Source organism: Oncorhynchus masou, unplaced genomic scaffold (genome assembly GCF_036934945.1).
Source record: "Oncorhynchus masou masou isolate Uvic2021 unplaced genomic scaffold, UVic_Omas_1.1 unplaced_scaffold_1946, whole genome shotgun sequence".
Lineage (NCBI taxonomy): Eukaryota > Metazoa > Chordata > Actinopteri > Salmoniformes > Salmonidae > Oncorhynchus > Oncorhynchus masou.
This window is the reverse complement of record NW_027008440.1, coordinates 33,908-48,147: the sequence shown is the minus strand read 5'-3', so window position 1 is coordinate 48,147 and position 14,240 is coordinate 33,908. Positions and strand designations below refer to the sequence as shown.

General features: G+C 54.2%; 1 protein-coding gene across 1 annotated transcript; it reads left to right on the top strand.

Moving 5' to 3' along the window:
• Positions 1-4,084: 4,084 nt before the first annotated feature.
• On the top strand, positions 4,085-13,782 carry tdrd5 (tudor domain containing 5). Its single transcript, XM_064960087.1, is given in 21 exon segments — positions 4,085-4,097; positions 5,691-5,753; positions 5,756-6,050; positions 6,052-6,161; positions 6,315-6,448; positions 6,450-6,488; positions 6,801-6,855; positions 6,858-6,883; positions 7,101-7,157; positions 7,329-7,503; positions 7,886-8,009; positions 8,226-8,266; positions 8,269-8,397; positions 8,400-8,433; positions 8,711-8,741; positions 8,743-8,921; positions 10,878-10,941; positions 11,142-11,342; positions 11,459-11,507; positions 11,510-11,634; positions 13,546-13,782. Coding segments are annotated over 21 exon segments (2,181 nt in total).
• Positions 13,783-14,240: the final 458 nt, after the last annotated feature.

Genomic DNA, 14,240 nt, shown 5'->3' with positions numbered 1-14,240 from the left:
GCCTGCGTGGCCGTGATGGTCGCAGAGTGCCCCCTGGGAACCAGGGGATGAGAGGCAGGGATATGGGGGACAAGGAAGCGGAGAGCGGGTAATACAGTCCGTGGCTCTGGGGAACCACGCGGTGACACGAAGGAGGAGACCAGAGAGTGCAGGCTGTCTGAGCCTTGTCTACGGCACCTGGGGGTGGGTGCCTGGAGAATGTCATTGCCAGAATTGTGGGGGTTCCTGGGGTTTTGGGGGAAAGAGGCCCCTCTGTACAGGGCTAACTGAACCCGGTGCAGTGCCCACGCTTGCTCCCCTGGAGGCTGCACCTAATAACTTCCCCACCACCTCTCAGGACACACAGGGAATCCCACCCAGTGACTGTCCAACTGGGGCATCTGCTTTTTTTCAGGGGGCCAGACCAGACCAGCTCCCCAGCCACAAAGTGCCTTCCCGGGTGTGCACGTCATGTTCCTTTCTGCTACACCTGCATTCACCAGCACCCTTTACGGCGGAAGGTGCTGCCTGTCTCCAGCGGTCCTGGAGTCTCCGGGCATACTCCGGCCCTGGAGGAACATGAGGGCCATCCAGGGCCGACCAAACGCCATCTCCGCAGGGTGCGGATCTCTCCCAGCATGAGGAGGGCAGGGGTGCAGGAGGTAGGAGTGACAGCGGAGCGAAAGCATGCCATGAGGACCATAGGCAGGTGCTTGTCCCAGTCATGCTGGTGTTTGGAAGAGACTATGGCACAGCTGCTGTCCATGCGTTTTGTTGAAGCGCTCCACATGAAAAAGGCCATACTCACTGAGGATGGAGAGGAGTAGTGCGGGTCTTGTTACTACCCAGCCTCTCACACATGGTGGCGAACACACGGGACTCAAAGTTTCTGCCTTGGTCATGTGGATGGACTCTGCAGCTCAAACCTGCTGAACATCCCCGCTGTCAGAGGAGGCGTCGGCAGGCAGTCTCTGCCTCTGGTCCAGGAGCAGAGCATAGGCCTCGGGCCATTTTGTGAAATAGTCCATGACGTGAGCACTGTGGTTTCCACTGTCTGTGGTGGGGAGGCGAGCCCAACCCATCCCTCCCACCCTCTCACTAGGAGCCCCACTGGGAACTGTTGGGCCCTGAGCATGAGAGCGGCCTGGGGGCCCTTTCTCGCTGTGCAGTTGTCACAGCGGCGACAAAAGTCCTCCACATCCCTCTTGTGCTGCCCCCAGTAGAAGCCCTGACGGAGGCGGCGCAGTGTTTTTGTGACCCCAAAGTGTCCAGTCCCCACCCCCATGAGTACTCTGGAGCACAGCCTCCCGCAATGCTTTGGGACCACCACCTGCCACCTCTCCTCTCCCGTAGCTGACTCCTTCCATGCCCGCTGTAGCACGCCATCAGCCAGCCGCAGTCTCTCAAACTTCGACCACAACCCTTTGGTCGCGAGTGAGAGCGCTGTCACCTCTTCCCATGGTGGCCTCACCTGCGCCTCTACCCACTGTAGCACTGGCTGTAGGTCTGTGTCCCGTCCCTGCTGCTGCCGCCATTCAGCCACGTCGGCAGTCTGCAGCTCGCAGCAGACAGGCCCGCTCGCCCGACACACTGTGGCACAGACACCCTCCTCTGCCCGCAGCTCTCTCTCCCGTCCCTCTCTCCGTTCACAGTGGCGGCAGCCGTCTGCAGTACAGGGCCGGCCGGGACATGGCGTCGGCGTTGGGTGGCGTGCCCCTGCCCTGTGCACCACCGTGAAGTCATACGGCTGAAGCTCCTCCAACCAGCATGCCACCTGCCCCTCTGGCTCTCTGAAAGACATGAGCCACTGGAGAGCAGAGTGGTCAGTCCTTACAGTAAAGGGCAGACCACCCAGGTAGTACTTAAAGTGTTTGACGGAAGCCACAACAGCCAAGAGCTCCCGCCGGGTGACACAGTAGCGGCGCTCATGTTTGTCAAATGTTTTGCTGAAGTACGCCACCACTCTCTCCCCCTCTGGCCCCACCTGGGCCAGCACCCCACCCATGCCCACATTGCTCGCGTCTGTGTCCAGGATAAAGGGCAAGGTGAGGTCAGGAGGGCGAGCACGGGGCCTCGATCAGTGCACGTTTGAGGGTGTTGAACGCCTCCTCACACTCCACTGTCCAAGTGAAAGCCTTGTCCTTCGGCAGCAGGCGGTTCAGTGGAGCAGCAACGCTTAAGAAGCCCCATACAAACCTCCTGTAGTACGAGGCCAGGCCCAGGAAGCTCTTCAGCTGACGCTGGTCGGTGGGGGTGGGCCAGTCTCTGACAGCCCCTACCTTGTCCTCCATGGTGCTGATCCCCTCCTTCCCCACTCGGTGGCCCAAGAAGGACACCTCTCTCTCATGAAGTGGCACTTCTCGGGTGGAGCTTCAGACCTGCGGCAGCCACCCTCTCCAGCACACGCCGTAAGCGCCCCCAGGGCTGACTGGAAGGAGCTGCCATGGGCCAGGATGTCATCGAGGTATACCAGACACTGCTGTCGGGGATGCCATCCAGCACCCTGTCCATCAAACGCTCAAAAGTAGCTGGAGCGTTGCACAGGCCAAAGCACAGGACCTTGAACTGCCAGTGTCCTCTGTTAGTGGAGAACGCAGTTTTGGCTCTGGCCTCTGGGGAGAGGGGCACCTGCCAGTCTTAGCCACTAGGAGGTCTGATGAGGAGAACCAGGAGGACCCCAACTGGGGTGTTGACTGTCGTACGTAGTATGGGTATGGAGATCTGCCTGGTTACCTCATTCAACCGCCGCTGTAGTCCGCACAGAACCTCAGCTTGCCCCCTTCCCGGAACCATGACCAACTGGCGCCGCCCAGGGGCCCATCTGAGGGCTCAGTAAGTCTGCCCGCTGCATCTCCAACACAGCCTTTGTCTTGCCGCCTCCTGGCGTGCCTGACGGGATACGAGCGGGGGCGCATCTTGATGGGCCGAGCATCACCTGTCGATCTCATGCTGCACAGATGAGTCTGACCCACCTCTCCCTCCTCCAACGCAAAGCTGTCTCTGAATTCAAACAGCAACTGCCACAACCGTTCCTGCTGCTGGGGTCAAGACCAGCACAGTTCCTCCCCATATCTCCCTCACTGCAGACAGTGTCCTCTCCTCTCCACATCTGGGGTAGCTGGGCTGGGGGTTGCGGCCCCGGGCTCAGGGAGCTGTGTCATGGGTAGCTGGGGGAATGTAACACCGCCGTAGGTGACAGGGGGACTAGAGGGAAAAAGTCACACACAGCTGTGGGAGGGCGCAGCATGGTCTCTGCTGCTTTAACTGTTGGGTACAAAGGGTTTGTTGGGTTGAGTGAATGTGACCTTGAAAGGGGGCCATGGTGACTTGCGTCCCTCCCGAGCTCAGTGTGCCCCTATTTAGGTCTAACCGCAGCCTGTGCTCCTAAGAAAGTCCAACCCCAGGATACAAGGGTCCTGCACAGCCCGCCACCACACAGGATGACGCACAGTCCTGCCCCCCTACTGTCAGAGTCATTATTCCCTTCCCTTTCATGGGTGCCCAGCTCACCTGTGACTGTGCCGGAGCTGCACACAGGCTCACACTGAGTCAACCTGGCACAATATCTGGCCTCACCAGGGTTACTGTGGACCCAGTGTCCACCAGAGGCGGAGCAGACTTCCCCTCCACAGTGACAGGGACATGACAAAAATCCCCACAAGGTCCCCACCACAACAACAGGCTCCATCCATGCCCTCGTCTGCTTCTGGGGAAGTGGGCCTTGCTTCTGCCTTCTGTGCCGGTGGGCTCCTCCTGAAGATGATGGTGGTTGGGATAGAAAGCCAGAAGTCCGCACTACCCGGTCTGCGCCGGACCCAGAACCGTTTCCCTGAGCTCTGGGGGACATGGGGCAATCTCGCAGATGGCCCTGGCTGGCCCACAACCCCAGACCCTGGGACCAGGGCTTGTGTTTCGTGCCGCCTGTAGCGGCACAGCCCGAATGAGTTTGTCATTCGGCCACCGAGCCGGCTTTTTCGGCTCCGGGCTGTCTGCCCCCAGCTCGCACAGGGTTGTGTCTCCCTGCACCCCCCACCAAAGCCCCCTGACCCCAGCCCACACCAGCTCCCTCTCAAAGCCATCTCAAGGCTGTCTGCAATGACTCAGGATGAGCCAGCTGGGTCTGTATCCGCAGCTCCGTGGAGAAGCGCCTGTATGAACTGGTCCCGTGCTGGCTGGCTCCTGCACTGAGGGGGCATGAGCATATGCCCGCCGGGAAGGCTCTCAATGTCATTAGCTAGGCAAGGCTCTGAGCTGCCTGCGTCTATTACTCCAGTTCGGGCGCAGTAGCGCACGGGCTGTACACACTGTCCATAAGCGCCTCCTCAGTGCTCCCACTAAAGCACCATAATCATACCATCTCAGGGCTAATCAATATCAAACAGGCTGAGCTTCATCCGTGAGGCATAAGCCTTCAGTGCCCTTTCTTCATCCGACCCCCCTAAAATGAGCTAACAGTTCAAACAGAGGCATGGCCTAATCCGCCTTACCGGAAACCGGGGGTCTTAACAGATACAGGCCTTGCGGGAACTGGCGCACGCCATGTTTGTTTACATCCTGAGCCCCAGTTCCACCGTCACGCACGTCGACGCGCTCGCCACTTCGGTCCGCCCACCAGAATCCGCGCGAAATACAGTCGGCCAAGCACTCATGCCCGCTTCAGCCGCCATCGCTCTAACGTCCTCCCTTAAGCGGCCTCTGCGCTCCGACGCCCTGGCGATCTCCTCAGACAGAACCCCCGACGTCCATTCACACGCACCTCCTTGGCCATAATCGTCCCCTACCTCCACCTTCACTTTCGGATTCCCTCGACGCATTCTCAATCCCTGTTCTCACCTACGGTAGCTAGCCACATAAGTCAGCTAGCTAGCTGGCTAACTTGTATCAACGTTTTTACTTCTGACACCAATGTAATGACCTGACTAGATCATAAATGAACAATTGTCCAGACAGAGGCTTGAGTTTGCGAATTGACGGTTTATTAAACCAACCTTTACACAGGCTACTGTTTGGGCCGTAGCACACGCCAAAAGATAACAGATAACCCACAAACCAATCGTGACCTTCTCTTGGGAAGCCCAGACGTAAAGAGAGAGAACAAAGGCTGAACCTGGACGCTTAACCCAATGCTCCACCCCCTGCCCAACCCCCCCTCCACGCCACTCTGCTAACCACCAGGATGCCCGGCATCAGAACATTCCAGGCATTCCCGTGTTTGGCAGATAGCAGGTTGATTGACATGTCGGACCCCGAGAACACCGGGTACTGGTCAGTACAACACAATCACCTCCTAGCCTAACACATAACACACAGCTGTCTGTGCGGGTCGCTACAGTATGCACAGTATCAGGAGAGGAAGAATATACCAGAACACAGATATCAACTCCAGCATATCAACCCATTACTCCAGTGGCATACCGTAGTTTCAAGGTAGTTTTCCGCAAGGTCTGAGCAAGGCCTTTTGCATTGAGGCTGGCGAAAATATTTTACAGCAAATGTTATGTAATTCTAAACATTTTGCCTTGGCTTATGACCTGTCCTGTTCATATGCTATCTGGGAAGGAGTGGGGGGGTGACCTCCTCTAGGGGGGCCCCAACCCAACATTATTTGTTGATTTTTTTTTTTTTTTGGGGGGTCCCCAGAGCCTGTGGGCCCTCCTGCCTTGCGGGGTCTATTTTTTTTTCACCTGCATCTTTTTTTCCCCATTCTGCAGCAGTGGCTGATGACACTACCAGAGGCATAGTGGAGTTGGTGGCCAAGCAGCCCAGTGCCAAGAAGACCCTGCTCAGCGTGGCGGTGTGGGCTTCTTCTCCCCACGCTACCAGCATCAACCCATGGTCCTGCCGCGGCGTGGCCGTGCACCCCCGGCCCTGCCGGCTCAGCTCCGGGCCCAGCTCCACCAGCTGCTCTGCCATGGGGCCGTGGGTTTATCGGAGCTGGAACAGCCTTCGTCCGCCGCCTGGCACCCGCTGCGTGTCAGCAACTACGGCTTCTATTCCATCGCCGAGATGCTGGCGCGGCCGCCCGACCTGGTGGCTGTCACAAAGCAGGATGGGGCTTAGCTGTCCCTCAGGGGGTGCAGTGGTGGCATCACGGAGGACTGGACCCATAAAGCCGTTATTCCCATTGAAGCAGACCTTCAAAACTGTGCCTATCGTAAGGCAGATGACCCAGACAAACTCAGGTTGGTTGGTCCCACAGTGAAAGCTATAACTCCATTTCAAGCATATAGTGTTGAATTTAATTGATTGCTGTTCATGTACAGTACACATTGATTTAAAAAAATCATCTGTTTTATATATCCAGTCCCAGTAGAAAGACACACCACTGAGTCCAGTACTCCGAATCCAGTGTCCAATACCAGAATCTTGTGGTACCAGCGCCCTCCCTGAGGCTGCAGTCCTTAACAGCCCAGAGGGGGACCAGGTCTCTCTGCCAATGGATTACATAACACCACAGCCTGAACCTGAACCCGCAGGATGGACAACTGTTTCAGAAGTGTGTCATCAAGGTGTGTATACTGCTGTCTGTAGCTCTGTGGTGTGTGTTCAGCCACGTAAAAATAGTTTCCACCGTGATCTTGTTTTTGATTGGGTGCAAAGCCTGCCAACGTAACATTCAGATCTGCCAACATCAGGCTTACAACCAAGTTACTGTGCTGTATATTGGGTCTGTGCTTTTGCTGAAGCTTTAGAGGGCAAAAGTCATGATTTTTAGAGAAGGGAATCGAATGTGCTTCTGAATAGCAGTAGTGGAAAGTAGAACAAATGCCTTGTAGCCCCTCCCCTTGTCATGTTTTGCTTGTGTTGATTGGCATCTGCAGCTGGAGGAGGAGCTTAGGCAGCGTATTCTGGAGAATGGGCAAGCGGGCACTGTCAGTCAGAACTAAAGGCCAAGCTTCGCCAGGTCAGTCCACTGGTTGCATCCCAATGAGCACCCTATTCCCTTTATAGTACACTACTATTGACCAGGGCCAATTTTACCAGGGTTCATATAGTACACTACTATTGACCAGGGCACTATATAAGGAATAGGTGCCATTTGGGACATATACTGTCTTCACCTAAATACCAAATCCATCTAATGACAATAGAGATTCTAACACGACGAACCTTCCATATAGTTTGTAGCCCAAAACAGTGAGGGACTGTCCGTCCACGATCTCCCTGCAGAATTCAAGGTATTGTATACTGACTAATCAAATACATTTCCTTTGGAATGCCTACATACTAACCAATGCTGAATGAAGACTAATCATTTTGAGTTTTTAAATCACCAAGTATTACTTCTTGTTAGTGTCTTGTATGTTGCTCTGACCTTTGTTGCCCTTATGACCCACGGTTGACCCCAGAGGGTGTTTGGGGAGGAGCTGCCGGTGGTCCAGAGTGGCTTCCTGAGTACCACGGAGATGGTGGGCGCCCTGAGCGACACGCTCTACCTGCGGCCCATGGCGGGTGACGAGGGCAACCACTGGGTGGTCATGGACATCCAGAATGCCCCTGGACACACAAAGCCTCAACAACCAGGTCTGCTACACTCCTCTGGCTTTAACCTAGGATCAGATTACACCTTTACCAATCCTCAAATGAACCATCAGGGGGGTAAACAAATATCTGACCTTAGATCAGTGGTTAGAGGGAAATATCTGGCTCACACACAACACCTATCCACTTTATTCCTAGCCACATGTTAGTTCAGGACAATCACATTTTGACTGATTACGAACTCATTGTTATAACCAAAAAGTATAACTTTTGCTGCCCATTTAAGATTCAACAAAACAGGTATTTTTGGGTCTAAGTGTGTCATGACTGATCTCATTCAATATGTCACTTTGGTATTATTTGTGTGGTAGGAACGGCGGAGCCGAAGGCCCCGTTGAGGCTGTCAAGGCTCTGAACCCGTCAGGTGCGGGCTACTACTTCAGCTGTGGGAGTCTCCCTGGGAGGAGAGGAGGCGAGACCAAGCCCAACTTGGAGGAAGACCTGGAGCTCCGCATCACCACCAAGACCTTCTACCAGGTGAGCTGGAGCCTGGGACACAACGCTCAAAGTCCTGATAAAATACATTTAGTGTGTACGTGCTTGGCACAAATGAAAGCCTGCACCCATTGCTGCAGTGTAACAGACAGGAAAATCTGTCTTACTGTGGTCCATATCTGTGTAGAATGTGTTTATGTATACTTGTTCACATGCATAAGAATGTACACACATATTCTGTTTATGGCTGCTTCCCTCAGATGGTGGATATACGGCTCGTTGCCCGTGCGTTGTCGGCGTGGGGCGGTGATTCCCCGGACGCCATGCGGGGCCAGAGGCTGAGGGCCCCCACGTGCAGGGGCTTTCGGGAGCTGGTGGCCGTGCTGGTGGAGCATGTGAGTCTCCTCTCGAACTTCTACATCCGCTTTGATGAGAGCCAGGAGGCCGCGCCCTGGAGAACATGATGATTGAGATGAGGTGAACAACAGCCCTCTGCTGGACTGGAGGGATAGGGAGGAGAGGCTTCCCTGCCTCAGTGACTGGGATTTTACATGTAGTCCAATTGGCTTATTTGGTATGAATGTGCAGTAACTGTTCATATCTAGTAGTCATCCACTGTGTTACCCTCAACTAGCTTATGTGTTTTTAGGTCAATGCACATGAAAGAGAAGAGACTAGGGGTGTAAGCAACTGAATGCTATGTGGTGGTGCTCTCTTGTCCCCCTCTATCCCACCTTCTTTCCCCTCCCTCAAGGAGCTGCTACACCTGTCCCGAGGTGTTGGAGGCGTTACCGTCTGCCGGAGCGCTGCGTGCGTACAGGCCAGGTGTGCTGCGTGGCGCCCCAGGGCATCTGGTTCTACCGCGTGGTGGTTCACCGTGTCCTCAACAACACCCATGCAGAGGTCTACTACGTGGACTTTGGAGACCTCACCACTGTCCAGAGGAGCAGCCTCAACTTCCTCAAGTAGGACTGTGAACAAATGATACCATATTTCCTATATACTGGGTTTGTAAGGTCATAAAAATCCTAGAAAAGTCATACTATTTTAAAATTATGTTTTCCAGTCCTGGAAAAGTTTTGGGAATTGATCAAATCTGAAACGTTTTGGAAAAGTAATGGTAATTAATTTCAAAATGTCTGTTAATGTAATTTATTTAGGCACATTATCATATCAGCCAGGATCTTTAGTGCGTCTATGATAGAGGGACAGTCGGACATTGCAGCAGCAGGTAGGCCTTTAGAATATGATGGAGAACAGACTAATAAACTTGGTAGCCAATTCAAAACATATCTTGTACCCGCTCGGTAACTGTTAACCTATTATTAGCATGTATTCATTTTTCGTCATGTTCCAAAAACTTTCCAACAACAGTGCGAACAAGGACATAGAAAGTTTACATTTTTGTGAAACAAACAATTCACGCCGTTGTGTATTGGTTGGGATTCGGTTCAATTGTGGTGAATCGATCATGTGAATCGTAAACAGTAATTTTAGAGAAAATATATCTAGCCTTTCTTTTGGATTATGTGGCTTCAAAACTAGTTTTGTAGATACTTCCAGTTGATTTGGACATCCAATGTAGGGGACATTGCAACTCAATAGATGCTTGTCAGCCTGCTAAGTAAACACTTATTCTAAGTTAGCTAAGATGCATAGCGAAGTTACATTACAAGTCCATTTTTGGTCTGGTTGAATATAAAGATTTGTAGCCTACCATTGCCATTTAATCTTTGATATATTGAATCAGCGAATGATTTCAAAAGGCATAATACGTATTTGGTTGTTTGGTTCAAATTTGGTTAAAAGTCATGAAATTCCAAACGTGAAAATGTGTATGAACCCTGTATATCGTACACTACTATTGACCAGCCATTTGGGACAAATCCCCTGTCCACAACCAACCCCTTTCCCGTGGCATAGATCTGAAAGGACTGGATAGATAGTGTGTAATTTGGGACGTAGCCTGTGGTCATGTCCAGAACCCTAGACCCTACTCCTTAGGCACTTGTCTAAGATCTTGTCTAGATCTGAGAGGACTGGATAGTGTAGTGCACTGTGGTCATGTCCAGAAGGGAATAGGCACTTGTCTAAGATTTGTCTAGATCTGAGAGGACTGGACAATGGTTTTCTTTCATTTTGCCCACTCCTTAGGCACTTGTCTAAGATCTTGTAGATCTGAGAACTGGATAAGTGGTATTTGGAAGTGACTGTGTTGTGTATACCCTTAGGCACTTGTCTAAGATGTCACTGAGAGGACTGGATGTAGTTGTAATTTGGGACAGCCTGTGGTCATGCGTTACTCTTAGGCACTTGTCTAAGATCTTGTCTAGTGGACTGGATAGGTAGATTTGGGAGAGCCTTGGTCATGTCCAGAACCTAGACCCCTACTCCTTAGGCACTTGTCTAAGATCTTGTCTAGATCTGAGAGGACTGATAGGTAGTGTGTAATTTGGGACGTAGCCTCATGTCCAGAAACCCTGAGACCCCACTCCTTATGCACTTGTCTAAGATCTTGTCTAGATCTGAGAGGACTGGGATAGGCTGTGTAATTTGGGACGTAGCCTGTGGTCATGTCCAGAACCCTAGACCCCTTCCTTAGGGTCTTGCTAGATCTGAGAGGACTGGATTAGTGTGTAATTTCTAGCCTTCATGTGGACCCAGACCCCTACTCCTTAGGCACTTGTCTAAGATCTTGTCTAGATCTGAGAGGGACTGGATAGGTAGTGCACTGCAAAGGGAATAGGGTGTCATTTGGGATGAAAACAATGGTTTTCTTTCCCCACTAATCATCAGCTGTAGAACTGAGAAGGAAAGGTATTGGAAGTGACTGTTTGTATCCTAGTATCTGATGTCACCATGTGTTGATCAATGCGTTACTCTGTGCAAGGTGGTAACAGAGAAGTTTTGTCTATCCTCAGGTCTTGTTACTCAGAGCTCCCAGCACAAGCAGTCCCGTCATCGCTGGCTGGAATCAAGCCTTTGGTGTAAGACGTTCTACGCTACTGTTTACACAATCTACCTTCCTGGACCCAGATTTATGAATTAAGTGTCTAGTATGGTCTGATTTAGGAATCCCCCCACCCCGCTGTCCATATAATATCAAACCCACCCTCTGAGAGGCTTAATACATACAGTCTCTGGTCTGAGAAGAACTGAAACCCACCGTGTGTTTCTCCTCCCAGGGCAGCTGGAGTGCCAATGCCAAGACCTCCTTCCAGAAGCTATGTTGTGACCGTACCCTGGTGGCAGCCCTGCATGGCTACCACGCCGACTTCCTGCAGCTCTTTCTGTGCGACACACACACCGAGGAGGACGTGTACATCCACAGCGCCCTGCAGGCCCAGGGCCATGGGCTCTGCTGCGCACCGACCGTCAGCGCAGCAGTCAGTCACGTGCTGAACATACAAACCTATCAAATGTCAAGGCATTTCCCATTTAGTTATTCAATGAACCAATGCAATCTCCCATAACCTTCTCTTCATCCCATCTGTCCTCTCAGTTGTGTAACCAGTTCAACCCAGTGAGCCTCTATCTGGGCGAAGGCGTGTTCGGCGAGGAATGGAAATAGAGGACGAGGACCCCACCCTGGAGCCTTGCAACGAAGCCACCACCATCACTTTCCAGCACAACACCACCCAACCCCTGTCCAAGAGCTCCCCTTGCCCCACTCACACGGTACAGAATACCCTCTCACATGCACGCATATTCACACTCAGAGACGACACTGTCTCTCTCTCACTATACCATTCTCTCCTTCACTAACACTGTCCACATAACAGCCCTTATCAGACTACAGAAGGCCTGGCAGAGCAGTCCCAGCATTAGTGTTAGTAGTTAGTAGTAGTGTAGCAGCAGTAGTAGCAGCCCCAGCAGTAGTAGTAGCAGCCCCAGTATTAGAGGCAGTAGTAGCAGTAGCCCCAGCAGCAGCAGCAGCCCCAGTAGTAGCATCAGCAGCTGCAGCCCCAGTAGTAGCATCAGCAGCTGCAGCCCCAGTAGTAGCATCAGCAGCAGCAGCCCCAGTAGTAGTAGTAGTAGCAGGCAGCCCCAGTAATAGCAGCAGCAGCCCCAGTAGTAGTAGCAGCAGCAGCCCCAGTAGTAGCAGTCAGCGGCAGCAGCCCCAGTAGTAGTAGCAGCAGCAGCCCCAGTAGTAGTAGTAGTAGCAGCCCCAGTAGTAGGCAGCAGCAGCCCCAGTAGTAGTAGCAGCAGCAGCCCCAGTGGTAGCAGCAGCAGCCCCGGTGGTGAAGCAGCAGCAGCAGCCCCAGTGGTCCAGCAGCAGCAGCCCCAGTGGCAGTAGCAGCAGCCCAGTAGTAGTAGTAGCTGCAGCAGCCCCAGTAGGTGGTAGTAGCGGCAGCCCCAGTAGTGGCGGCAGCAGATAGTGGTAGCAGCAGCAGCCCCGGTAGTAGCAGCAGCAGCCCCGGTGGTAGTGGCAGCAGCAGCCCCAGTAGTAGTAGCAGCAGCAGTAGTAGTGGTAGTAGTGGCAGCAGCAGCCAGTAGTAGTAGCAGTAGTAGTAGCAGCAGCAGCCCCAGTGGTAGCAGTAGCGCCCCGGGCAGCAGCAGCAGCAGCCCCAGTGGTCCAGCAGCAGCAGCCCCGGTGGTCCAGCAGCAGCAGCCCAGTAGTGGTAGCAGCAGCAGCCCCAGTAGTAGTAGTAGCAGCGTAGCAGCCCCAGCAGTGGCAGCAGCAGCAGCCCGGTAGTAGTAGTAGTAGTAGCAGCCCCAGTAGTAGTAGTAGCAGCAGCGGCCCAGTGGTAGTAGCAGCAGCCCCAGTAGTAGTAGTAGCAGCAGCCCCAGCAGCCGCAGCAGTAGCAGCAGCCCCAGTGGTAGCAGCAGCAGCCCCAGTAGTAGAAGTAGCAGCAGCAGCCCCAGTGGTAGTAGGCAGCAGCCCCAGTAGTGGTAGTAGCAGCAGCAGCCCCAGTAGTAGTAGTAGCAGCAGCAGCAGCCCCAGTAGTGGCAGCAGGTGTGTTGCAGCAGTGTAGTGGTAGCAGCGGCAGCCGTTAAGTGGCAGCAGCAGCAGTAGCCCCCAGCAGCAGCAGCAGCCCCAGTAGTAGGCAGCAGCGCCCCAGTGTAGTTCCAGCAGCCCCAGTGGTGGTAGCAGCAGCAGCCCCAGTGGTAGTGGCAGCAGCAGCCCGGTGGTAGTGCAGCAGCAGCCCCAGTGGCAGCAGCGGCAGGTGGCAGTAGCAGCAGCAGCCCCGGTGGTAGTAGTAGTAGTAGCCGTTCCAGTGGCAGCAGCAGCAGCAGCCCTGAGTGGTAGCAGCAGCCCCGGTAGTAGCAGCAGCAGCCCCAGTAGTAGTAGCATCGGCAGTAGCAGCAGCCCCCAGCAGTGGCATCCCAGCAGCAGCAGCCCCAGTGGCAGCATCAGCAGCAGCAGCCCCAGTAGTGGCAGCAGCAGCAGCAGCAGCAGCCCCAGTAGTAGCATCAGCAGCAGCAGCCCCGGTGGTAGCATCAGCAGCAGCAGCCCCAGCAGTAGTGGCAGCATCAGCAGCAGCAGCCAGTAGTAGTAGCATCAGCAGCAGTAGTAGTAGTAGTAGTAGCAGTAGCTGGTGGCCCCAGTGGTGGCAGCAGCGGCAGCAGCCCCAGTAGTGGTAGTAGCGTTCCAGTAGTGGTAGTAGCAGCAGCAGCCCCAGTGGTAGCATCAGCAGCAGCCCCGGTGGTAGTAGCATCGGCAGCAGCAGCCCCAGTGGTGGCATCAGCAGCAGCAGTCCCGGTGGTAGCAGCATCAGCAGCGGCGGCCCCAGTGGTGGCATCAGCGGCAGCGGCCCCGGTGGTGGTAGCATCAGCAGCGAGTGGTGGTGGCAGTGGCATCAGCAGCGGCAGCCCCAGCAGTAGCAGCAGTAGCAGCAGCAGCCCCAGTAGTAGTAGCAGTAGCAGCAGCGGCAGCCCCAGTGGTGGTGCATCGGCAGCGGCAGCCCCAGTGGTAGTAATGTCCAGCAGCAGCCCCAGTGGTAGTGGCAGCGGCAGCCCAGTAGTAGCAGGTGCAGCAGCCCAGTAGTAGTAGCAGCAGCAGCCCCAGTAGTAGTAGCAGCAGCAGCCCCAGTAGTAGTAGCAGCAGCAGCCCCAGTAGTAGTAGCAGCAGCAGCCCCAGTAGTAGTAGCAGCAGCAGCCCCAGTAGTAGTAGTAGTAGCAGCAGCAGCAGCCCCAGTAGTAGTAGCAGCAGCAGCCCCAGTAGTAGTAGCAGCAGCAGCCCCAGTAGTAGCAGCAGCAGCCCCAGTAGTAGCAGCAGCAGCCCCAGTAGTAGCAGCAGCAGCCCCAGTAGTAGCAGCAGCAGCCCAGTAGTAGCAGCAGCA